We start from the raw sequence: 27969 nt of genomic DNA, 5'->3' as shown, positions 1-27969 counted from the left end.
TAAAATTTAAAAACAAATAATAAAGCCATTTTATATTTGAAGCGTCAACAATCATAACGACAAATATGTTGATAAATTATATATATTTCCATAATTTATTCACGTTGTTTTGTATGTAGAATCGATATTTTACTACTTTCCAACAATTGGAACTACTGCGGTCAGCGCTGCAAATATAACATATTGAAAAATAAATTCAATGTTTAACTCAAACATAATTTGACTCAATTGTAAAGAGCTTGGTGTGTTTTAGAAATAATACAATAAGTATTTATTATAAAACTAATTCACAAATAAATGAATAGATATAGGAAGATGTGGTGTGAGTGCCAATGAGACAACTCTCCATACAAATAACAATTTAAAAAGTAAACCATTATAGAATACTTTGTTTACAAGGGTGCTTAAACTTGTATATTGTTAGTTTTAATTAACACAACAACTGAAACGTATGTCGTGCGATGCGACATATCTACACCTTCTGCTGCTGAAACTTATACAATTCAATCTTTCTCATTTCGGTCATTGCATTTTGTACAAAACACAAGTTATATGCCATCCCTTTTATAACGACATTGTGTAAAACAATATGCATTCGATCTTACTTTCATGACATTATTTACTTGCAGTACAACATTTCTGAATCTGAACATATAAATATTTGGAAGACTCATTTTTTCTTTTAAATGTTTGTTTGAATATACATCAGAGAGAAAAAAAAACTGTTTACTATACCGTAACATAATTTGCAATAATATGCACAGTTTCTAGATGCCCATGGTTTGTAAGTTCCTAAACACACTGTTGGACCATATTGTTTACAGTTTGGTATTACGTCTACACAGGAACCTATAAACAAACATGTGATTTCATAAGACTTAAACAAAGTCAAATCGTGGTTCCACTTTTGCGAAGATAACACTTTTTGTTAAATATGATAAAAATCAGTGAAACTAAAAAAGGAGTTAGACTAGATGAATAGCTTGTGATCAATTTAATAATTTTCATACAATTATATCTGTTATATTATTTTTTAAGTGTCTGAACAGGAAAGTGACAAAAGTGATAGTACAAGAGCAAATGTCATATTGTAATTTGGGTTTTTATCAAAACTCGAAAAATCTATCAAATTTTTATCTCAATACACCAGACACCAGTAGTTTCGTTTACTTAAAACTCAACTATGACAGAACCTACACTTCGGTAGGGTGTTGCGGTCAACTGATTAATTCTCATTTGCCAACGTATAACAAACGAATATTTGAATTTCGAAAATTTAAAAGTTATATGTTCTTCCATAGTAGAAACCATGCTTGAGATACCTCAATTAGTGGTTGGTTGACCGTTATAGAATAACGTTTCACAGATAAGAGCGGATATATTCCTTATGACGAAACTACAACCCCGTTCCTTTTTCACGAATATGCCATACCGAATAAGACTTATAACCGGGTTTGTAATAACATAAGCAACACCACGAGTGCCACATGTGGAGTAGGATCTGCTTATCCTTCCGGAGCACCTGAGATCACGCCGAGATACGTATTAATTAGTCTTAATTTTTCTATGTTGTATTTTGTGTACTATTGTTTGTCTGTTTCTCTGCTTCCTTTTTCAGCCACGGCGTTGTCAGTATATTTTCGATTTATAAGTTTGAATGTCGCTCTGGAATCCTTCGCCCCTCTGTTAGTGACATTGTGATGACGAGATAATGGACTGGCTTTTCGTATCAACCGATAGACGTAATCCATCAGACAGCCTATTGTATGATGTAAGCATTGTCATTTTAAAAAATCAAATACATTTGAATATAAGAGATGTAAGACAATGTTCACTGTCAGATTTGTTTATCTATCATTTTAAATAGAACATACTAGTAACCTACTTGTCGTTGTCGCTGTTGTTGTTGTTGTTGTAGGAGGAGGTAACGTTTTTAAAATTGTTGTCACTGGAGGAGGACGATGAGTTGTTGCTGTGTTAACTGTAAAAATAAAAATATTGATATTAATGTAATCAAAAGGACCCTTAGCATTCTTTTACAAGTTTTATACTATGTATAATTTATAAGAATTTCTAAAATTATTTAGTTGTACTGTTATTGATTATTATATTGCTTTAAGACTGGTCGAAATGAATACTGCCAACTGATAGATACTGATTTACTGCTATTCTGGTTTTATAGTTTTTATAATTTTGTTAGTATTAAGGCAATTTTATCTTTATCTTTGCACTTTAGATTTTTGCAAATAGTTTGCCTCAAAATACTGAATTAATCTATAGGTAACAGCTAGTTGCTTTCGGTGTATTTGATTCAGCTCTTTTACGTTCATTTTTTTTAAATTGTGAAAGAATCCGGGTAAAGTGATAGGTAATTATCCTTCATTTTTAGTTCACCTGACCTGAAAGGTCAAGTGAGCTTTTCTCATCACTTGGCGTCCGTCGTCCGTCGTCCTGCATCCGTCGTCTGTCGTCCGTCGTCCGTCGTCCGTCGTCCGTAAACTTTTACAAAAATCTTCTCCTCTGAAACTACTGGGCCAAATTCTACCAAACTTGGCCACAATCATCCTTGGGGTATCTAGTTTAAAAAATGTGTGGCGTGACCCGTCAAGCCAACCAAGATGGCCGCCATGGCTAAAAATAGAACATAGGGGTAAAATGCAGTTTTTGGCTAATAACTCAAAAACCAAAGCATTTAGAGCAAATCTGACAAGGGTAAAATGGTTGATCAGGTCAAGATCTATCTGCCGTGAAATTTTCAGACGAATAGGACAACCTGTTGTTGGGTTGCTGCCTGTGAAATGGTTATTTTAAGGACATTTTGCAGATTTTGGTTATTATCTTGAATACTATTATAGATAGAGATAAACTGTGAACAGCAATAATGTTCAGCAAAGTAAGACCTACAAATAAGTCAACATGACCAAAATTGTCAGTTGACCCCTTAAGGAGTTATTGCCCTTTATAGTCAATTTTTAACAACTTTTCGTCATTTTTTGTAACTTTTCTAAAAATCTTCTTCTCCAAAACTACTTTGCCAAATTTAACCAAACTTGGCCACAATTATCATTGTGGTTTATAGTTTAAAAAATGTGTCCGATGACCCAGCCTGCCAAACAAAATGGCCGACATGGCTAAAATTAGAACATAGTGGTAAAATGCAGTTTTTGCTTTATATCTTTGAAACTAAGACATTTAGGGCAAATCTTTCAAGATTTAAATGTCCATCAGAATAAGATATATCCCCTCACAAATTTTGAGTTGAATCGGACAACCTGTTGTTGGGTTGCTGCCCTAAAATTGGTGATTTTAAGGAAATTTTGCAGTTTTTGGTTATTATCTTGAATACTATTATAGATAGAGATAAACTGTAAACAGCAATAATGTTCAGCAAAGTAAGATCTACAAATAAGTCAGCATGATCAAAATTGTTAGAGGACCCCTTAAGGAGTTATTGCCCTTTATAGTCAATATTGAACAACTTTTCGTCATTTTTGTAACTTGTATAAAAATCTTTTCTAAAACGACTTGGCCAAATTTAACCAAACTTGGCCACAATCATAATACTAGGGTATCTATTTAAAAAAAAAGTGTCTAATGACCCCGCCTACCAACGAAGATGGCCGACATCAGTAAACACATTAACAGGTGAGCGACACAGGCTCTTGAGAGCCTCTAGTTTTGTTATACCTTAATTAATTTCAAATTCGTTTAAATCCGGTTTGTTGGGTACAAGGATCAATGTTATCGTTGTATACTAACGTTGAGAAGAAGGAAAAAGAATTGAACTAGCTTTATCGATGTTTAGATTGATTGATAACAGGATTTTACCCTGACAAAATCCACAATAATGTGCACAATTGATCTCTGCCCATCCCTTGTATGTAGTACATAATGTAATCGGTCCGTATCTGCTACAGTCTGGATCGCCATCCACACATGGTCCTGTGATTAGATATATATATATATACATATATATATCAAAATATTTTGATAATATTATTCAACTGTTTAAACATGATGACAAAGACAGATGTAATTTAATAAGATGCATATAGAAAATCACATTAGTTTGACAGACTGTACTTTCACTTATAATTGTTTATTTTCTACACATTGTGACTTTGATGGATAGTTGTGTCATTGGTTCTCATACCACTTCTTATTATTATCTCTATGTAACGCTATAGAACTACTAGTCAACCTTTAGTAGTTAAACCATCAGTTGTTTCAATTACAGATTGCGTGGCAGTATTATCAGTTATCTTATTCTTGTCTTAATTAAACAAACCATTATCAAACAGTAAAGTATTTCGTGCAAAATACTTGATTCTGACAAAACATTTACTAAATTAATATTTTGAAAATGCACTTGTCTTATGGACAACATATTTGTGAATATTTCTCAAAAGACAGACTTGATTCTTTAGAGTATTCTAGAATCCACATATGTTTATAACGTAATCACAAGGGGCCATACATGATAAACCGTTGTAGGAATACATATAGGATTAACATTTGATGGGGTAAATATATGATAAACCGTGGTTGGGGTATACCGTTGTAGGTGTCTATACAGGATTTACCGATGTAGAGGTTTATATAGGAGAAGGGCGAAAGATACCAGAGGGACATTCAAACCTATAGATCAAAAACAAACTGACAATGCCACGGCTAAAACCATGGCTAAAAAAGGAAAAAGACAAACAGACAAAAAATAGCACACAAGACACAACATAGAAAACTAAAGACTAACCAACACGAACCCCACAAAATACTGAGGATGAACTCAGGTGCTCCGGAAGGGTAAGCAGATCCTGCTCCACATGTGATATCCATTGTGTTCCTCATGTTATTAACAAACCCGGTTTTACAATCTAATTCGGTTGGTCACATTCGTAAAATGGGAACGGGATCGTAGTTACGACATAAATCGAATATCCGATATCATTTGTGAAACGGATATTCCATAACGGTCAACCAACTCGCGATAGCGTCCGTAAGATTTACAAAGGGATGCTTTTAACTTCACCATTTGGATACATCGTTATAGGGGAACATTTAGGATATACCGTTGTAGGGGTTCATATACGATATACCATTGTAGGGTTACATATAGGATATACCGTTGTAGGGGTTGATACAAAATATAGCGTTGAAGGGTACACATAGAATATACCGTTGTATATGTACACCTACAACGGTATATCAATGATGCATATAGGATATGTCTTCGTAGGAGTACATTTATGATATACTGTTGTAGAAGTACATATATGGTTATTATTGTTGTATAGGGGAACATTAAAGAATGACATACCGTTGTAGGAGTATATATGGGATAACCGTCATTGCGGTACATATATAAAAAAAGGAAATTATCAAAAATACCGAACTCCAAGGAAAATTAAAAACGGAAAGTCCATTAACAAATGTCAAAATCAAAAGTTTAACTTTTGTAGGGGTACATATATAATATACATTGTTAAGAATTTCACATGAGGTGTTCCCGCTACCGCTCTCCATGTACACGACGTCACCATTGTTGTTGTTCCAATACAAGTATCATTGCAAACAGACGTGCTTATTTTCTAAGCCTTAATTTGTGTCAGATACAACCACTCTACGATATTGGTGCTGTAATATCTGTGATTATTCCGGGAACGTCACGCACAAACCTTCGGGACAATTACTTGTTACGTAACGTCGCTACAGCGATACCAATTGTATATTTGTCAGCCATTATTAAATTACTATCTGAACCATCAAGTCTTGCTCCGATCTTTCAATGGCGACGAGGATTAAAAACAAATAAATATTACTTACCAAAGAAAAACAAACATCATGCCCGGTATTTATTTTTAAAAATGAAGCCATTTAGAGATGAATACACAGTAACATATGTAATGAGACTGAGAGAAAAGGCACATGAGTGTGAGTTTGAAGCTACATGCGACGAAAGAATATTGGAACATTGTATTCAAACCATAACAAAGCAGGATTTGATAAAGAGGGCTATAAGCAAAGGATGGAATTTAGATAAATTTGTAGAAGAAGCAGGACAGATGGAAGACACATGTTTACAGATGAAGGATATGAAAGGAGATCACAGAGACATAGGTACAAGTTCCATAAATGAAATACAAAGCAACAGGTCAAGCTATAATAGGTCACAGGATTATATAACCAAGTCTAATTGTGGTTATTGTGGATTTGAACATTGTGAGGGAAACAAATGTCCTGCATATGGTAAACAATGTAGAAACTGTGAGAAATATAATCATTTTGCATCAGTATGCAGAACGGAAAAGAAAAAAAAACAGCAGTACAGAGCTGGCAATTTTAGACGAGAAGGAAGAAGTGTAAAGTAAACATCGGAGGACACGATTGATACAGATTCGAATACAGATATATCAGATTATGATAAAGATGAAGATTATTTTGGAGGAACGACCAAACATATAATGAAAATACGAAAGGTAAATACCATACAAGGCAGTAGAGACATGGACAAAACAGTGACAATAAGAATAGACGACGTAGATGTGAAGGTGGAACCTGATAGTGGCGCTGATGTAAATGTAATGGATGAAAATCAATTTGTAAAATTTCAGAGCAAAACATACGGCAATCCAGTATTAGAAAAGAGTAAAATCAAATTGAGCACACTGCAAAATTCATTACCAATCAAGGGAGAATTTAAAACTATCATAAGAAACAAAACATGTGGCACAGAGACAAAATTCATTGTGGTAAAAGGAAAAACCAATTCTCCACCCTTACTAAGCAAATCCACTCTGATTGAGCTAGGGATGATACAGATTAGAACTGATGGTTCTTTTGTAAAGAAAAACCAGTTGAGAATACCAGACAATAGACCACCTTTCAACTCTAAGAAACTTGCTATTGATAAGGGATTTAAACACTACCAAGTCACACCAGGACGCCAAATAGCAAATACAGAAGTGAACTTATTTAGAAAACCCATGAACAAAACACAGCAAATAACAAAATTAAAAAAGAAAAACACTAAAACTGCTAAGCAGGAGATTAATAGAAGATATCACTCAAACTTATATGAGGAGATAAATGAAAGAGACAGACAATGCAACGAGAAAATCAAAGGGTATGCTGAAAACAGAAACAGGAAGATGAGGAAAATGGCCCCCCGCAAGACATGCGCGGGAGGGGGCAGTGGACATACAAAATTATGGGCCCCCCGCAAGACAGGCGCGGGAGGGGGCGGATAAAGAGAACTTTGGAAAAGTCAGGAAACCAGGACTGAAACATAAAGCAGAAGAACCAGGAGACCGATACAATTTAGTGAACATTAGGGAGACTATTATAATTTATACAAATTGAGAAAGTGAACATCTATATTTTATTTATTACAAAAACATTAGTGAACAATACAGAGACTGTGATAATTTAATTAATGTAAACAAACTTTATTTTTACACATTTTAATTTACATTTATAAAGTCATTTTCTAATTCAAAGTTAAGGAGGAATGTAATATCTGTGATTATTCCGGGAACGTCACGCACAAACCTTCGGAACAATAACTTGTTACGTAACGTCGCTACAGCGATACCAATTGTATATTTGTCAGCCATTATTAAATTACTATCTGAACCATCAAGTCTTGCTCCGATCTTTCAGGTGCCAAGTGAATTTGAAGCTGAAGTCGATATGGCAGGACATAGAAGCGCCGTTTCAAGAATATTCAAGAAATTCGACGAAATTCGGGAGAACGGAACAGAAGCTGTTGATTCTGATGAACTTTCGAACATTTTAGACACTTTGAAAAGGAAGCAAGAATTGTTAAGGAAAATAGATGAGGAAATAATTCAGGATTTGGATCAAGAGGACATTGAAACAGAAATCGTCGATTCAGATGAGTATTCCATTAATTTAGAAACAAAACTACGTCAAATAGCAAAATATATCAAAGTACAAACATCAACGCTAAATACAAATGCAACAAGCTTTACAAATTCTAGAAGCGACGTTCCGCCGTCAGATCCTACATGTAGTAATCTCTTAAGCACAGAAAATCAGCACAATACACATTTCCGTTCAGATTTTCGCTCATATTCATCAATTGCTAGCGAGTACAATAAGCTCCATAAACTCAACCTACCAACTTTTGATGGCGACATTCTACAATGGCAGTCCTTTTGGGACTCGTATGAAGCAGTCGTACATACAAATCCAAAACTGAGTAACGTCCAGAGGTTCAATTACTTGAAGTCATAGTTGCATGATGAAGCATTCCAAACCGTAAATGGCTTTGCGCTTACAAACTTAAATTACGAAAGAGCAGTTTCGTTATTACAACAGAGGTACGGGCAAGTTCATAAAATCACACAAAAGTACATGAATGCATTACTTGAAATAACGTCACCTAAGAATACCATACAAAGCTTACGTAATTATTATGACAAAATAGAAACATATGCACGTGGTTTGGAATCCCTTGGTCAGACAGAGGATACCTATGGTCCCTATCATATTGAAAAAGTTACCGGGAGAAGTACGCATAAATTTAACAAGACACCATGGTTCGACCAGTTGGCAATTATCAGACCTACGACAAGTGATATTTCACGAACTCAATATTATGGAGGAAGGCAAATCCGCTGATTTTACGGAAACTCATACCGCTACTGCAGCATTTAACACCAGTACAAAAGTACACACAAAACAAGCAAGCCAGCAGACAAATGCACATAAAGTCATGCGTATTTTGTAAAGAATCACATGCCTCGGTAAATTGTACCAAAGTTACTGAAAATAAAGACCGCATGTCAATAGTAAAAAGAGACCGCCTATGTTTCAACTGTTTGGGACATCACAATTTGGTTGATTGTAAGTCACTCAAATCATGCATAAAATATGACAAGCGTCATCACACGAGTTTATGTAAAGAGAATACACAAAATGATAATATAGACAGTGTAAACGTAAGTACCATACAAAACAACGCGAAAGAACCGGACACAATTTTACATTCACAGGCAACCACAAATGTTTTGCTCAAAACTGCAATTAATCCTGTAAGATCGGGACGATACTGTTCAGATGCCAACATTCTTTTTGATGAAGGAGCACATAGGTCGTCACAGAAGACCTAGCCGCTAAATTACAGTTATCAATAACTGGCACAGAGACTTTAAACTTATCCGGATTTGGGGACAGTGCAGAAAGTACAAGAATTAGAAACTTAAAAACTAGAATTATTTATTTGCTTACTGATGAAGGACAACTGCCGATCAGAGTGTTGTTCGTACCAGAAATCGCCGCACCGCTCAAAACTTACATCCGCAAAGCTGCTAAATTATTGTACTTATCCGGGATAAAACTCGCACATCCAGTTAACGCGAACGACAATTTTCAAGTCTCAGTACTCGTAGGAGCCGACTAGTATTGGTCAATTGTAGAAAACCATGTCATTAGAGGCAAGGGACCTACTGCCGTGAAATCAAGAATTGGATATTTATTATCAGGACCAATTCACGGTACATCAAGCTACAATAACCAGCACACATCTACAATGAATGTAAGAATATCACAAAAGACATAAGAATGCAACCCGGAGAAGTTATGGAAGACAGAATCATTTGGTATTGAACATATTGACGAGAAGAAAGTATTCGATTCATATCAGAAGACATGTATAAGTAACAATGACAACAGACATTTCGATACTTTATCCCGGAAAGATGATCACACACCTTTACCAGTGAACAAAGAGATTTCAAAATGGAGAAAAGAAAATGTTATTAAAAGACTTAAAAAGGAACCGCTATATTATATCCGCTAGAACTAACAACTGAAGAATATATAGGACCGTGAAGAAATACTGCCCGCAGGAGGACCGAAGGCCGATGCAAAAGAAAAGATAAAAATGTGGACCAAATGAGACTATCGTATAATTTTATGGACTGTTAACTGATCGTGCCTTATTACAGACTGAAATAATTTTATTTGATTCGTGATCATTATCAAAGACAGTTAAAGATATTCAAAGTTTTATATTTATCAGAGACAGTAATTCAAAGTGAAATGTTTATAATTTATTTTCATTTAATTGTATTTAAATTCATTTACGGGCCCCTAGAATGTTAAGAATTACACATGAGGTGTTCCCGCTACCGCTCTCTTTGTACACGACGTAACCATTGTTGTGACGTTAGCTATTCAGAGTTCCAATACAAGTATCATTGCAAACAGACGTGCTTATTTTCTAAGCCTTAATTTGTGTCAGATACAACGACCCTCCGATATATATGTATATACATATTTTATAGTTTTATTAATGCTATCTTTATTAACATTATCATCATTAATCTATTGTTTCAAAATCAAGCTATCTTTATTTAAATAAAATTATGCTTACCAAGATTACATGCTACTGAATGGACAGCATCATGAATTTGCTTCAAAGCATCAAAATCATTTACAAAAAATACATATGCAGGATTGGACACCAGGCCATTTAGTTCGGATTTTGAAGCACCAGACCCTATTCCTACAGCTATAATAACAGTGTTCCTTTGTTTAAGTCGATTAGCCTCTTGAAGTGTTTTAGCAGGATCACCTGACCGTCCATCTGTGAGAACCACCAATATGTTTTGTGCATCTGGTCTGTCTCCAGCGGAAGGTATAAACATATGATTATTGACGAAATTAATGGCCTCAGCTGTGTGTGTGTTTCCAGTCAAATATGGAATTTTTGTAATTGCATACTTTAAAGCAGGTTTGTCAAGAAATGCGTTGAGTTTAAACTGTTCATGTGGAACCGTTGAAAACGCAACAACACCCACAAGGGCATCATTATATCCAATAACGAATTGTGAAAGGGAATTGTTGATGAATTCTTTTTCCTTATTGAAATTTATTGATCCAACGGACCCGGATGAATCGACAAGATAAACTAAGTCTACTTTGTCATGACAAGCTGAAATATGCATGAATAGTCAAATTAATTGATATGATTAAAAATCAGTCATTTATTTCATCAGCATTGAACACTACGGTTCATGGTTAATCAAATTACGTGTGGAAATAACAAGCTTATTTAAAAAGTATAACTTTTCCTTAAACACGGCTGGTAATCTACACACGCAGAACATTTGGTTCTGCAATGAAAACCGTGAGAGGATTTTCCGGTTGTGCTTGAGTGGAGTAATTGTCACCGCTTCAAAAGGTATGTACATTTCTAAATCTCAATTTTCTTATTCAACTGAACAAAATATTGTAAATCAGAGAATGCTATGATGTGGTGAATACTTTAACGAAGAGATACATGTATCATTCACTGTTGTACGTAGAGTTGAACTCTTACAAAATCAGTTGCCCCACGAGAAATTGCCTAAATAAGTGACATTTCAATTTTGAAATGTTTCTATTTACAGACCTAGTATTCACATTTAGTTTTTTTTTCGGCCAATGGGTATGAATGTTGTTTTTGGCGGCGTGTACGCTGTCCGGTGTTGATAGACGTCTTAATAATTCCAAAAACTACATTTTTTCATTAAGTCATGCGTGAGGGGATCGGTTCTGATTGAGGACATCGTGAATGCGTGAGGGGAAGGACACACATTTCTTTAATCTTTGGCTTTGTGACTTTTGTTGACTCAATAAATGTGATCAATGCTGATTAAAAAGCACAGATTTATCCTTATACTTTAATAGATGTAAACTGATCACTGATTCAATGAAATCAAACTATTAATTGTTTGTTCAATTTCAGAAAATGCCATTGTTCCAAGGAAAAAGGAAAAGAGGACTAGTCCTGTCGTCAAATATACGTCACAGAGATCACCACATATATTTAAGAAATGTATATCGCCGATCAAAACGTCAACACCTATATATATTAGACGTAATCTGTTCACCCAAAATCACGAAATTTTCGAAACAAAAAAGGCAGATATACAGAATTTATTATTCACGAACATCGATGAAAGCCAAGATAACCTCGAGGAAGACCATAAGGAAGAGCATGTATTAGACAACGACGAAGTCATAGAAGAAGACCACGTAGTAGACCACGAGAAAGACCTTATGGAAGACATTGAGGAAGAAGATAAAGTTTTTGAAAGTGCTTTAGATAAACTCTCAGACGTAGGGAAAAGGGAAAGAATTTTGATTTTATTTTAGTACAGAGTGGACGTTTTCCTTTGAACAATATTGCATTCGAACTGTTTTTGGACATTGTTGAGCGGTTTGAAAAGGACGAATCAAGACGAATGAGATACTCCCCAACATCTCTGCAGTATTTTTGGTTATCGTTGACAACATTTTTTGTTTTTATTCTTCGTGAAACATATTATTAAACCTAGGTTCCCACAATTTATTTGATAATTCAATCTCATAAATTTTTCTAAGCACACATATTAATTATTATGTGTTTTTTAATGAACAAGCTAGCCTAATTTAGGTAAGTTTCAACGACTCATAGCTTGAATATAAAGATATAATTTGCAGTTCCCCTCACGCATACACGATGTCTTCAATCAGAACCGATCCCCTCACGCATGACTTAATGAAAAAAATGTAGTTTTTGGAATTATGAAGACGTCTATCAACACCGGACAGCGTTCACGCCGCCAAAAACAACATGCATACCCATTGCCCTAAAAAAAACTAAATTTGAACTTGTAGGTCTGTAAATAGAACCATTTCAAAATTGAAATGTCACTTTTTTAAGCAATATCTCGTGGGGCAACTGATTTTGTAAGAGTTCAACTCTACGTACCACAGTGAATTTTACATGTATTTCTTCGTTAAAGTATTCACCACAGCATAGCATTCTCTGATTTTTAATATTTTAATCAGTTGAATAAGAAAATTGAGATTTAGAAATGTACATACCTTTTGAAGCGGTGACAATTACTCCACTTAAGCACAACCGGAAAATCCTCTCACGGTTTTCATTGCAGAACCAAATGTTCTGCGTGTGTAGATTACCAGCCGTGTTAAACTGACAGTATTTTTATTTAAATCTTATTGTATCTATTGGTGAAAGTGTTTTTTTAAAACAGGGAAACAAAAAAGGAAAAGAACAGCAGTAATCATATGTCAAGATCTCTTTTAGTTGTCTTGTACTATTTACTTTCATTCGTTTAATGTAGACTACATACAGGGGCGTCTATAGCAACCAGTTATATTCTTCAACTTCACGTTCTGCTACATAAATAACGTTCTTTCTCGGAAAAAATTAAACATTTTTAATCAAATAAACCCTGAAGGTTGCATTTCTGTAAATATTGACAATGCATTTTCCTATAGGAACTCCCTTTACGGCTAAAACTGTACCACTTTTACTAGGAAGTTTTGAAAACAATCATATTCTAGAATGGAAAGTTCATATGCACTACTATTTTTTTCAAAGGTCAAAATATAGGTCTGTGCGGTATATTTTCAACGTTTATATGCCTTGAACTTCTAAGAGTTTAAACTAACACTAAATTTCTTAACTACCCCAACTTCGACTGTGGGGTTACCACATCTTTCAAAATAAACAATATTCAGATGTATATTTACTGGTAACATTCTCAAGTTATGTCTCTATGAGATGCAGCCTACAGATCAGACCTGGGAACCAGTATGTAAACAAAATTAATAATCTATGAATATTCTATTTCTCACCAAAAGAGAAGTGGTTTGAGAACAGCTGTAATTAAAAAGTGCAACCTGAACTTTACGACAAATCAGACGAATTGAACTTTCCCAATTTCAACTAGAATAAGATATTATCTCACAGACGACAATATATACAAAGACTTCCGTTTTCTGCCATAATTTCCATGAAAAGAGGTTGCTCTTTACGAAGAAATGTTTGAAACAAGGGTTTTGAAATAATTATATTTGAAGTCGTAAAATCAAAAATGTCAGACCGCCATTATAATTTAATTGACACAATATAATCGTCTTTTCCACATTTTGAAATCATTGAATATGTCTTTTTACAATTGAGATGTGACGGGTTCCATCAAAGGAATCAGTTTATCTTGTCCGGGCATTTGGTTTGAATTGGTCTTTCTTAAGTTTTCTATGTAGTGTTTTGTACATGGTTGCTAGTTTTGTTTTTGCCATGTATTTGTATTTCGGTTCAGTAAATTCTGCAATCTCATAACCTAAAACAAGCCATTAAAACACAATGAGTTAACCCCAGATACTTTTTGGATTGTTCAATTGTTAGCTGTGTGATTTGTTTTATAAACTGTTTATTATTACGTCAATTTATTGTAGACATGATGTTGTATGTTCAGTGGACCGTGAAAATGGGATAAAATCTCTAATTTGGCATTAAAATTAGAAATATCATATCATAGGAAATATGTTTACAAATTTTCAAGTTGATTTGACTTCAACTTCATCAAAAACTATCTCGACCAAAAACTTTAACCTGAAGTGCGACAGACGAACGGACGAACGGACGCACAGACCAGAAAACATAATGCCGTAAATTGGGCATAAAAAGGTCAAAAAGTAGTATGTCTGAAGCTATGAAACTGAATGTTAGACCCCCTTAACATAGAATTGTCCACAATTTAAGTTAAAACTGGTATACTTTTCTATAGTTTGGTATTACTTGTCCCAATAGTAGTACACTACAATGTGAACATCGTTTTGAGATAAAGATGGAGAGATTGTTTTTAATTTGAATTTATTATCTAAAAGAAATACACTAGGAAATAACTGTGTTCTCGGGCTTACACACTTCATGGCAAACAAATGGATCTGCAAAAAATTTCTCACAATATAAGATAAAGCAGCAGTGTAATTAATACATACCACATTCAATAAACTTAAAATCACAGACTAACAGAGACAGTAGAATATAACTTAACAAGTTCAACATTTTGTAATATAATCTAACCCCTTTATCTCAGTGACCCATATATATCATGATATCTTGACTATACTATCACTATTTCAATGACAGACTTAATCGTGAAAAGCCTTTTCAAAGAAATAAAACAAATGCAAAGATATCAGCAAGCACTTACAACATATATATGATCTTATGAAATGTAATTGAATACACTCCATGTGTCTTGCTTTACCATAAAATATGATCAAATTGATAATAGACCCTCTCCTTAATCACTGAAATATGCTTACGCATTTAGTATATCGCTTAAATTTGTGAATATAAGGTACACACAATAGGACCGACAGCCCAGTCAGTGTATCTCATACCGCATTGCCCCTATTACTTACTTTCTATACTGGAGAGTTGTCTCATTGGCACTCACACCACATCTTCCTATATCTATATAGTTACTACTTTTGATATTTTCAACCTTAAACAACAGTTACTGTATTTGTATTTTACCTAAAACTCTATTACAAAATGAAAACAATACGTTATAAATGTTTTGCGTCCGAATCGCTTTCCTGAATTAACTTTCATCAGGAAGACGAACATTTGAAAGCCAAGGGTAAATAAGAACTGACACAGTTAAATGACAAAAACGGACATGAAAATAGCCAATTCCATTTAAGGTCAAGGTGAGGGAGTTAAAACCTTAGTGTCTAAAAAATTCAATGTATATATAAACAATTTTAGTTATTGTTCCTTGTCAGGACTTGACTTTGGGTTTTTGTTCCATCATCTCTTTAACCTTTTTGGTTTCATCAATCTTTCAATGTTCTTGATTTACCAGATTTTGAACGGTTGTTTTGTGTTTTAGGTTTTCATTTATTTTAGCTAGAGCAGGATTGAAGAACATTTAGTGTCAAGATGCGCATCTGGCGTTTAAAAAAAATGGTACCGTTTATGTCATAAATACCACTGTGTCCTCGTTTCCATGATGAGTGCATTGATACCACTTGGTCGATATCACAGCTAGTGGAATCCCTGAGGGGATCAGCTACCCAGTAGCCACCCCTTCTGTACTGGCAACAACATATGGATATTGTTGGAATGAAATTTGATATTATAAATGTTTTAAATTATTTTAGATTAAGGAATATATATGAGTCCTTGTTTGGATTTGGCTATGATTTAAGCTCTTTTCAGTTTATTATCTCTTCAAGAAATTTGTTTCCTCAGCTGTTTATGTTTTCGATTTGTCAGCTCTTCTGTTTTACCTTATGGTTTTTCATCTATTTAGAATCGATCCTCACCGACGAGCTCGAAAAACTTATTGTTGAAATCATGTCGTGCAGAAAAATTGGTATCGATTAAGTTGTGACTAGCGGATTAAAAGAAAAGCTCATTCGTTAGCCAGTAAGATAGGCCTGTGAATAATAATATAGGTATATTAAAGGTCATAATGAATTTAAAAGATTCGGCATTGTTTTTTATGTGTTTTTTTTAATAAAAAATAAAAAGCAAAACAAGTGTACATATTACTACAAGCAAAATTGATATTTGAGAATTGATGGTGAGCGCATTTTCTCCAAAGGGCAAGCAAGTTTTGATTAACTATTGAATTCTTTGGTTTGCTAATCACAGGTAAATTGGCTATTATCCTTAGATCCTCTCTGGTCATATATGTCTTTAACTGTTTTTGTTCAACCTTTGGCCTTCAAACATTCAGCTTTAAGGGACTAGAATTATCTCTTTCATTTTGTTCCATAATTTTTTCAGTTTGTATTCAATATGCCATGTCATACACCTCTTTGACAATACAAAAATACCAACCAAAACAACACTTTATAAATTGTATACATTCAGACGCTTTCCTATCTTTACCTTCATCAGGATCGCTGAATTCACAAGACTGTCTAACTGGCATGATGAACTCATTTTTTTTAAACCCGCTAGTCACAACTTAATCAATACTAATTTTACTACTTTTCTTTTTTGAGAGGGAATGTTTCTTTTTAAAAATGAAAGGACCAACCTGTTGTAATAATATAAAGCCATTCTATGAACTGATTCTAAAAGAACTGTTTGGTTATTTCAAAATTAAATGACATATTTATACTTTTGTTTAATTCAAGGGTATAGTCTGAAAAAATATAGCATAAGTTACAAACATGGATCCTTTTGAATGTATTTAAATGCATCTACTAGTAATGTTTGTTTATAAATCTGTTAAAAAAATTTCATTTTGAGATTTTTCAAGGCAAAGATTTGACATGGAAAACACTTGTTGAAACTAAACTTTTGAAATAAATTTAAACCACGTATTTATACGTTACATGAACTCAAACAATGAAATTAATGTACAAAAATTAAAAGAAGAAATCGGTTTATCTATCTTTCAGCGTATGGGAAGTTGGAATTGAAAAAAAAGTTGCTGGTTAGCTTTCTAATTTCTGTTAGCAATATTTTCTAATAAAAAATTGAGACTATGCAGACACTTCATAATTTTTTTTTGTCAATGAAAATTATGTCTAATATTCAAAAATATCAACGGATAAGGTCCATGATTTTATGATTAGATAATATTTTATTGAACTATAGTTGCTATTCTTTTTTTCAATGTAGTTATAGTTACCACCACTTAAAAAAGAAAAATCAAAACGGAAAGTCAATTATCAAATGGCAAAACGCTCAAACACATAGTGGTATTTCTCTATAGTTACCACCACTTTAAAAAGAAAAATCAAAACGGAAAGTCAATTATCAAATGGCAAAACGCTCAAACACATCAAACGAACGGATAACAGCTGTCATACTACTGACTTGGTACAGGCATTTTCTTATGTAGAAAATGGTGAATTGAACCTGGATTAATAGCTAGCTAAATCTCTCACTTGTATGATAGTCGCATCAATTTCCATTATATTGACAATGGTGCGTGAACAAAACAAACAGACACCGCTGCAAATGTTTGCACCTGTCCTAAGTCAGGAATCTGATGTACAGTAGTTGTCGTTTGTTTATGTAATACATACGTGTTTCTCGTTTTGTTTATATAGATTAGACCGTTGGTTTTCCCGTTTGAATGGTTTTACACTAGTAATTTTGGAGCCCTTTATAGCTTGTTGTTCGGTGTGAGCCAAGGCTCCGTGTTGAAGGCCGTACTTTAACCTATAATGGTTTACTTTTTAAATTGTTATTTGTATGGAGAGTTGTCTCATTGGCACTCACACCACATCTTCCTATATCTATTTTTTACAATAGGTAAAAATATCAAAAATAGGGGTACAGCAGTCAACATAAGGCAACATCCTTCTCATAAGAACAAAAATATTTTATCTAAAAAAGGTTCTGAAAAAAAATGAAAATCCCAGCCCACCACCAGATAAGAAAATGGTTGTTGCCTAATAATGATCACTTTAAAATCAAACAAATATATAACAAGGAAGCACAAAAAGGCAAATATCAAATTTAACAGCTTCATTAATTTATCATAATGTATCAGCTTTAGCTAGCTTCTGAACGTAACAATTAATCTTTAATGTATTCAAATCGAAATCCAAATTGTTTTGCAAAACAATTCATTGGATGAAGTCAAATACACATTGTTGGTTAATAATTGTTTTGGGCTCATTGTTTGGATATTCTATGTGAGCTTACATCAAGTAAGGAGCCTGTAATTAAGCGGTCGTCACTTATTGATTTTCGTTAATTATTTTGAAAATACATACGTCTGCTAGTTTTCTCCTCACTTCGAATCCCATAAAACTTTACTGAAATATTTCTTTTTATCCCTCTACAAACTAGTTAAGAAGATATTGTGTTTTATTTTTACGACTCTCTGTAAAAAATGCTGTTCTCTTTTCAATGTTTGATTGATATTTCACGATTACATAATTTCATATGAAAATTGAACAAAAGAGAATTGAAATAGAATGTTGCGAATGAAAGTGACTCATTTTAATTATGTATAGCGGTAAAACGTAAAACTCCGCGGAAAGTCCCTAATCAAATGGCAAAATCAAAAGCTCAAACACACCAAACGAATGGATAACAACTCTCATATTCCTGACTTAGAAAACGTCAATTAAATACTGATATTTATTCTGATAAACCTGAAAAAAAAGAAGCGATAATAGGTATGATAAAAACTACAAAACCAGTTATCAACAACATATACACTGTATACTTACGAATAAAATCTTTTGACACCATTGTAAAATTGAGAATGGAAATGGGGAATGTGGCCCATCTACTAAATATTTAAAAAAAGTTCTTGCCCATCTAAATATTTCCACAAAAAAAGTGCTTGCCCCGCCCCATTTTGCACCGGCCCATCCATCTGATAAATATTGAACGGTCCCTTACCAAGTATAAATATTGGATAATATCATTTTTTATGTTCATATATACCAACGGCGAGAGAAGGACGGATTTGCATTTTTTTATGAAAATTGTAGGATTCTCAGGTTTGCTCTCATATACGAAAATGATACTAGCACAACTTCTCACCCCCTTCCCCTTCGATCTTAATTTCAATATTATAAATCTGATAATGAACTCATGATAGATGCCAGGCCTTTTTTCACAAATTTTTATCACTTGACACGTGTTAAAGACTCGTCAGTGTCGCCTGAATAAAATCAGTAATTAAAGAAGGTCAATTAAAGCACGAAGTTGAAGAGCATTGAGGACCAAAATAGATGATAGATATACGAAGACGTGGTATGAGTGCCAATGAGACAACTCCCCATCACCAGCCCAGTAGTCAACACTTCGGTGTTTACATGAATATCAATAATGTGGTCATTTTTATTAATTTCCTGTTTACAAAACGTTTGAATTTTTCGAAAAACTAAGGATTTTCTTATCCCAGGCATAGATTACTGTAACCCTATTTGGCACAACTTTTTGGAATTTTGGATCCTCAATGCTCTTCAACTTTGTACTTGTTTGGCTTTATAATTATTTTGACATGAGCGTCACTGATGAGTCTTATGTAAACGAAACGCGCGTCTGGAGTACTCAATTATAATCCTGGTACCTTTGATAACTATTTACACCACTGGGTCGATGCCACTGCTGGTGAACGTTTCGTCCCCGAGGGTATCACCAGCCCAGTAGTCAACACTTCGGTGTTGACATGAATATCAATAATGTGGTCATTTTTATTAATTTCCTGTTTACAAAACGTTTGAATTTTTCGAAAAACTAAGGATTTTCTTATCACAGGCATAGATTACCGTAGACCTATTTGGCACAACTTTTTGGAATTTTGGATCCTCAATGCTATTCAACTTTGTACTTGTTTGGCTTTATAAATATTTTGACATGAGCGTCACTGATGAGTCTTATGTAGACGAAACGCGCGTCTTGTGTACTCAGTTATAATCATGGTACCTTTGATAACTATTTGGAGCCTTGGCTCACACCGAACATTAAGCTATAAAGGACATCAAAAATGACTAGTGTAAAACCATTCAAAAAGCTGCGTCATATCTTGACTTAATCGAGAAACTGAATGTCGGTTGAAAACAAAACTTTTGAACTTTCCATTTCTATGTAGCAACATTTCAGCAGCGCCTGAATACGGAGTATATATTATTTCCAAATTGATACGATATTCCCGGACTTGTATTTCCTACCATGGTTTCTCTGATAGAGGGTTGTTGCTCACACGGTGGTTATTTAACCAAGAGTTTCAAAAAGGGGGAGGTTGAAATCACTCATTCGTGAATTTTAAGGACGCCATCACGAGTTGGTTGACCGTTATGAAATATCAGTTTCACAGAAAATATCGGATATGTTCCTGATGTCCTAATGTACAATCCCATCCTCTTTTTACATATGTGACCTACCAAATTAGACTATTTACCGAGTTTCTAATAACATGTGGAACAAGACGGGTGCAACATGAGGAGCAGGGTCTGCCTACCCTTCTTGAGCTCCTGATATCACCCCAGTTTTTGGTTGGCTTCGTGATGCTTAATCTTTATTTTTCTATGTTTTGTACTATTGTTTGACTGTTTGTCTTTTTATTTTGTAACCATGTCGTTGTCAGTGTACTTTTTATTTATGAGTTTGAATGCCCTCTGGTATCTTTTTGTCCCTCTTTAATAGGGATATCATAAAAATTCTGCACCTACGGACCCAGATTATATCAAGCTTATCATAAAGTGATAAAATTAACATTCATTTGATAGACTTGAAAAATTAACAAATTTTGCAATTTTTACGGGTCAAGTATTGACATTTTTCATATTGCTTGTAGGGTTCTTACCGATTGTGTCCTATTTCTTATTGTATCCTTGTCCAAATTGAGCCCTAGTCGATATTATTCCTTATTGTGTCTTATTCCTATTGTGCGCTATCATAAACTCATCATAGATATTTGGATTAAACTTTGTATATACGCCAGACGCGCGTTTCGTCTACAAAAGACTCTAATTTCGGTGTTGACGTAAATATCAATAATGAGGTCATTGACATAAATTTCCTGTTTACAAAACTCTGAATTTTTCGAAAAAATAAGAATTTTCTTATCCCAGGCATAGCTTACCTTAGCTGTATTTGGCATCACTTTTTTGTATTTTGGATCCTCATTGCTCTTCAACTTTGTACTTGTTTGGCTTTATAAGTATTTTGATATGAGCGTCAATGATGAGTCTTATGAAGACGAAACGCGCGTCTGGCGTACTAAATTATAATCCTGGTACCTTTGATAACTATCATCAGTGACTCGAGCCATACTCGGGATGTGCATGCCAGTAAGAGATGAATTAGTTGTTTATTAGAATTATTAAATGGTTGTCACTTCTGATGAAAGATCTTTTGATTTTTGTCTATTTTTTTTTATCTACTATCATCTTTTCTTGCACCATATTTTTTCGGAATTATGACAGTGCAATTTTGATTTTAAGATACCGAACACTTATTGCGATTCTAAAACTCACAGCCTGTAACCCAACACTTTTCCTTGTAAAACCAATCTTCCCTTAAGGAGGTTCGAGGGTATAAAAATTTCAGAAAAAAATCAAACATTTGTTTTTCATTACAAATTTTATTTATTTCCTTTTGTAGTTGTTACTTTATCATATGGTACAAAAATCATTCAAAACAATCAATTTGTGTTGGCCCCAGATGACTTTCAAAATGTATACATCATTGAAAAAGTTCCAAATTATCTCCCTTTGGTGGAAAAAATGCCATTTTTTGGCTCTAAAATTGAAATATCTTTTTCAACTTATCGGTGACCTATCTTTTTTAATATAATTTCCATATAAGCTGTACTAAAACTAAATTATTGTAAAATTTTAGCGATTTCTGTAATAAATTTCTTTTTTTTATTTCGATATTACCTTTATTTCTCCTATTACTTCAACAGAAAAAAACCACCTTTACAAAAATGTATGCTTCTTTCGAAGGCAGATTGTGAGCGCAAATGAACGGTGACCCCACTTTTATTTTATTTTTCTATTAACTATAAGATAAAGTTCATTTATAGAAAAATATAGAGAAATCCTATATAAATGATTTAGACCCGCCAACCCCCTTAAGCTGTTTTTTTTTTTGCGCACCTCCGACACAAAAAAAGTGATTAAAACAATGTTTGTTTTTAAGTTAGGAAAAGTTTTGGTCCGGTAACATTCAAAAAAATGTTATAAACCCTTTCCTTTTAAGTAAAGCGGTATAAAGTAAAATTACAAAAAAAACTTAATCGGAAATGTCCTTATAAAATGGCAAAATCAAAGGATCAAACACATCAAACGAATGTTAAGCAACTGTCATATTCCTTACTTGATACAGGCCTTAGTTTAACTCGTAAAACTGTATAATGTAATCATCAAATATATGGTGATTAAACATATCTTCCAAATAAAGACCAAGGTCAAGTTCATCATCTTAGTTTTGATCTTTCTTAAGGCATCTATTCTTAAACAATAGAATATAGATGTATAAGAACTGAAACAAATTGTTGATTGTGAGGATGAATATTTGATACATTTGGTCCGAAATAGTCCAATGATATTTTAAGGAGTAATTGCCCCTAAAATAATTAAATTAAACACTGGTTATAATTTCATACCATTAAAGCCAAAAAGTTTTTCACATAAAGTTGGATGGCATAGAACATTGAAAAAATGAGCCGTTAGGATTGTCTTCAAAGGGAAGAACATGTTAAAATATATGTATGGTATCAGTGTTAATGAATCTATCATTATAGTTATAAAAGGCACCAGGAATTTAATTTGATACACCAGACGAGCGTTTCGTCTACATAAGACTCATCAGTGACGCTCAGATAAAAAAAGTTATAAGTCAAAGGATTAAATTGTCTTCAGAGGGAAGAACATGTTACAATATATGTATGGTATCAGTGTTAACATGTAGAAGTATGTCGAAAGATATTTCAAAGGTGAGATATCTAAATAATTTTCATTTACAAATTCTCACTAAATGATTCCACATGTTTTGGTGAAATGTTTGTGTTTTTTTTTTATGTACTATCTGTTTAAAATTGTAAAGATTTCAGGTTTTCTTTTGTGTACATTTTAACATTATCAATCGTTCTTGTACTTTCTGAGTTTAGTAATTTCGTCCTTTGTTGCGCTTTTATAGGCCCCCTGATTCAATGTTTGTCTTTTAATATGATTTAACTATAAAGAATGAAATACTTGAATTGTAAACTTTAATATTACGGTCATACTCTACTTTCCAATGATGGCCAATAGTGTTGGTACGGCTGAAAAAAGAAAATGATGAAAATTAGTTAAAATCAGCTAATCTTAATTTACCCAACTAAAATGAAAATAAGAAAATAAACTTGGACACTACTGATAATTTTTAAGAGACTTTATATAGGCTTCCCGACTTTTCAATACAATGAATAGTACATGTGGTGGAGATTAATACATCATATATTTTAAATTGACATTTACTTGTTTGAAATTTGTAGACTTTGGAAAACATATTTTTTATCAAACTGTCGGCATTCCAATGGGAACCAATTGTACCCCTTTGGTATCTTACGTCCCTCTTTTTTAGCAATATACATCATCTACATCATCAAATGATCTTTTTCAAATCATGGACTTACACTTATAACCACTTTTGTTATATGATGTTTTAACTCCTTACATTTGTTATTGGTGTTAGTCCTTGATCTAAATATACAGAGGTTGATTAAAATTATTATTTACAGACTTAAAAACAAGAGCCTCTGGCCTTTGTTAGTCTTGTATGTTTTTTAATCTTAGGTCATTTACATATTTTTGTGTTGGATTGACATCCATTTTCATTGAACTTGTACATATTTTGTTAAGGGTCCGGTTAAAGTCTGCCTCCACTGTGGGATTTTCGCGCTGTGTTTACGGCCCATTGGTGGTCTAAGGCTATTTTCTGCTTTTTGGTCGGGTTGTTGTCTCTTTGACACATTCACAATTTCTATTCTATAGTTTATGATATATATTTCAAATGAGCGGCACCAGGGCACTCCTGCTGTACATGTGCTATCAATATTTGTATCTTGTTTTGATCACCCTAAGGATGGCTGGGATATAGAAATGTAGTCACTTTGGTCTTCATTCGACCAGTAGAAAGTAAGATAACAAAAGTGCCGAACATCGAGGAAAATTCTAAATGAAAAATCTGGAATCAAGTTTTAAAATCAAAATTTCCAAAACATCAAACGAACGGATAAAAACTGTTAGATAGTTAAACCCTTACAAGAGTCGGTCGTCTGTATAATAGCACTTGATGTTTTTATTTGCTGATTGTTTTTTATAACAATGTATGATGTTTTAATTTTTGCGAACATATATAAACCCAATATAGGTACACGTTTCGTGTGCAGCACGTACTTGTGACAATAATTACCATTACATAAGTTACAATAATATGCACAATTTCTGGATGCCCATAGTTTGTAAGTTCCTTCACACACTGTTGCACCATACTGCTTACAATTCGATATGACATCATTGCAAGGTCCTAAAAGGATAAAATATCCTGATAGTAGTAATATATCTATTTTGGATTCAAAGCCAAGTGAATACACTCATCATAGATAACAGGAATGAAATTTTGTATTAACGCTAGACGCGCATCTCGTATACAAAAGACTTGTTAGTAATACTTGAATAAAAATAACTTAAAAAAGTCAAATAAAGAAAAAAGTTGAAGCACATTGAGGACGAAAAATTCCTAAATATTTTGCCAAATACAGCTTAGGTTATCTATTCCTGAGGTAAAACAGCCTGAGTATTTCAAAAACTTAAATGAATTATTGCTTTATATAAGTTTCGTTCTTCTCAGCTGAAATACATAATGTAGATAAACAAATTTCAAACTCCGTTGCATTTTTATTTATACTGCACTCGTTCTATTTGAGCAGTCAAAATGCGTTGACTGTATATTTCTATGCCATATACGGTCACTGACCTGATATCACTTTTCCTCATGAATATTTAAATAGAAATTGTCGAAATTATATTTAATTATTCATACGACCTCTTCAACATGTTCTTTTTTCCAATGTAAACAACGATGCGTTTAACGACTCAAACTTGTTTCTTTTGCAATTTTTGGGAAACCATATTTCACTTATTAATATTTTTTTGTTTGCAACCTATAAATCATTATGTTTTATGTTTATTGATGATATTTTAGTCTGCAACGAATTCGTTCATCATTGATTGTGGTAATGATGTACATTTCATCGTGTTTTATATTTCTCCGTCTGTGTGATATGAGGCCTTTTTAAAGGGGGATTTTTCCCAATATTTAAATCAAATAAATAACATTAACACAATAAACAACAATTGAAAATGTTTTTTTAGATTGCAGTATAAAGACAATAATAGTGCATTGACTTGACATATCAACGATATAAGGATTCGGCCCGAAACGGGGAAAATGCTCAGAACAGCCTCGCATTTCCCCGTTTCAAAGCCTCATCCTTATATCGTTGATATGTCAAGTCAATGCACTATTATTGTCTATATAAAAGTCACCAAAATAAGTGAATTGGTGACATGACCAATTTACGATAATTTAATAAGAATATTAAGTAGTGTTGTTTCACTTAAATTGAAAATAACGGATTTAACCCTTAACTTCCTTCCAATTTTCTCATCAGAGTAATACTATAGTACTTTTACAGATCAGTTTATAGTCTGACCTTTTTATTGTGTACTGCAACCAGATGGGCTTGTATCCTTGTGGGGACAGGAAAAGAGAAAAAATTACTAAAGGAGTGTTTAAGAAATTCATAGCATAATTAATGTTGACACAGAAATGACTCGATTCCTCTGCTAATTCCGATAACAGCAAATGATAATTATAATATACAATTTATTATTAACCGCAACTTACTTGTTGTCGTTGTTGTCGTTGGGGCATCTGTTGTAGTTGAGGCAGCTGTAGTAGTTGTTGTTGTCGGGACGGTTGTTGTTGTTGGGGCAGCTGTTTTAGTTGTTGTTTGTTTTAAAGTATGATGTATTGTGGTTACTTGAAAACAAAGGAGAAGAAACGGTTAATATGAAAGTATAAAACATTTTAAGAAAGTGTGTTACTTTTTATAATCTCGACTCGACTGTGCTTAACTTTAAAAAAATAGTAAAGTAGGCGTTAAGTTATAATGTAACTTCAAAAGATCGACACTTGCGAAAAGTTTATGCATTATATTTTCTTTATCTTTAAATTTCTGATCTAAGAATGAATAACGTAACGTAAGTCTTACCCGGTACGCAAGCAATTGAGTGGATTGTATCGTAAATATGTCTTAATGCATCGAAATCTTCAACATGTAGAACGTATGACGAACCGGACGCCATGCCGTCAAGTTCAGATTTAGAAATGCCTCTGCCGATTCCAACTGATATGATCAGTATATTATTGTGCTTTAAATGATTGGCTTGTGCAATAGTGGCTACATGGTTATTGGATTGTCCATCTGTGATAACCACAAGTATGTTTCTTGCATCGATTCTATCTCCAGAGGAAGGTTGAAAAATATGGCTGCCAACAAATCTAAGGGCATCACCGGTATGTGTAGTACCAGCGTCATATCTAATTCCATGAATAGCATTTACCATTGGCAACTTATGATGGAAAGAGTTCAATTTAAACTCTTCATGCGTTTTAGATGAAAATGTCACGACGCTGACGAGTGTACTTCTATTTCCTATGTGAAACTTGTTTAAGGAACTTGCAACAAAATTCTTCACTTTGTTGAAATTGGTCGATCCAACAGAACCTGACGAATCAACAAGAAACACCAAATCTACCTTGTTATGACAAGCTGAAATGTACAAATGGTACGTGATTTCGTCAGTTTTCATAATAGCATAAAATATAAATCATACCAAAAAACGACGCCCACTAAAAAAGATAACAACGTTGTTATTCGAACAGCGGTATACTACCGTTGTCTTTATTCATTTGTGTTTTTGTGTTCGTAACTTTTTTTAATTGGTTCGAAACGCATTGAAGTATTTCAATGAAATAATTGTTTTGACTTAAAACTTCCTTACCTTAAGTGCAAGAGCTGACTTGAAGAGCTAGAATCCGTATGCAAAGTGTTATAAACTATAGCTATTTCTGCATTGTCAACAGATGCTTTTTGTATGATTTCAGATAAACAAATAAGAAACACAGTTGATAGGATGGTGGTATGAGACAACTGACTGACTTTATGCTCGGTCAAAGACTGTTGAACATTAGAACTTATACTGAGCTGTTTCGTCAGTCTTCGGCTTTGGTCAACAGTATAATCTTCGGGTTAATGTTGACTTCCTTAAACAACTTAAAGAGCTTTGGTCAATTTAGTGGGAAAGAATTCGGCGGCCACCCTTTTAATAAACCGAGGAAACTCAAGATCTACAAAGATGACTATTTAGATTTTTAACAATCTTCAGTCTTAACTTTCATCATCCATTTCAAAATATACTCACCACACATGCAGGAGCTAAAACAAAGTAACAATAGAAATACCAAAATACACAATTTTCCGTCCATTTTAGATGGGAACTTTTATCTCAACAGAAATGACCTAGTTATTCGAGCAATAATCTGTGTTGATTACAACATGTATAGGTGTACTGAGGTCGAAGGCATGAAAATTAGAAAGTTTCCGATGC

The 27969-nt window shown here is 33.6% G+C and overlaps 1 protein-coding gene across 1 annotated transcript; it reads right to left on the bottom strand.

The window, feature by feature from the left end:
• Window positions 1-68: 68 nt before the first annotated feature.
• LOC139515302 (cartilage matrix protein-like) lies at window positions 69-27969 on the bottom strand. Its single transcript, XM_071304869.1, has 12 exons — window positions 27784-27969; window positions 26571-27131; window positions 26204-26338; window positions 24707-24820; window positions 23543-23573; window positions 15807-15907; window positions 14806-14898; window positions 10400-10960; window positions 3829-3942; window positions 1886-1981; window positions 736-849; window positions 69-167 (listed from the first exon to the last, which is right to left on the bottom strand). The coding sequence occupies exons 1-12, from the start codon at window positions 27845-27847 to the stop codon at window positions 133-135; spliced, it is 2019 nt and encodes a 672-aa protein (XP_071160970.1). The 5' UTR covers window positions 27848-27969; the 3' UTR covers window positions 69-132.

Source organism: Mytilus edulis, chromosome 3 (assembly GCF_963676685.1).
Source record: "Mytilus edulis chromosome 3, xbMytEdul2.2, whole genome shotgun sequence".
NCBI classification, from domain to species: Eukaryota; Metazoa; Mollusca; class Bivalvia; order Mytilida; family Mytilidae; genus Mytilus; species Mytilus edulis.
Note: the sequence above shows the minus strand (reverse complement) of the source record. Positions and strands in the feature narration are given on the sequence as shown.

Excerpts from the sequence above, each read along its gene's own strand:
- LOC139515302 (XM_071304869.1), bottom strand. The coding sequence starts at position 27,847 with ATGGACGGAAAATTGTGTATTTTGGTATTTCTATTGTTACTTTGTTTT. Across the intron at positions 10,961-14,805 it reads TTTTAAGTTTATTGAATGTG|CTTGTCATGACAAAGTAGAC; the intron begins GTATGTATTAAT and ends TGCATATTTCAG. Across the intron at positions 1,982-3,828 it reads TTATTGTGGATTTTGTCAGG|TTAACACAGCAACAACTCAT; the intron begins GTAAAATCCTGT and ends TTATTTTTACAG.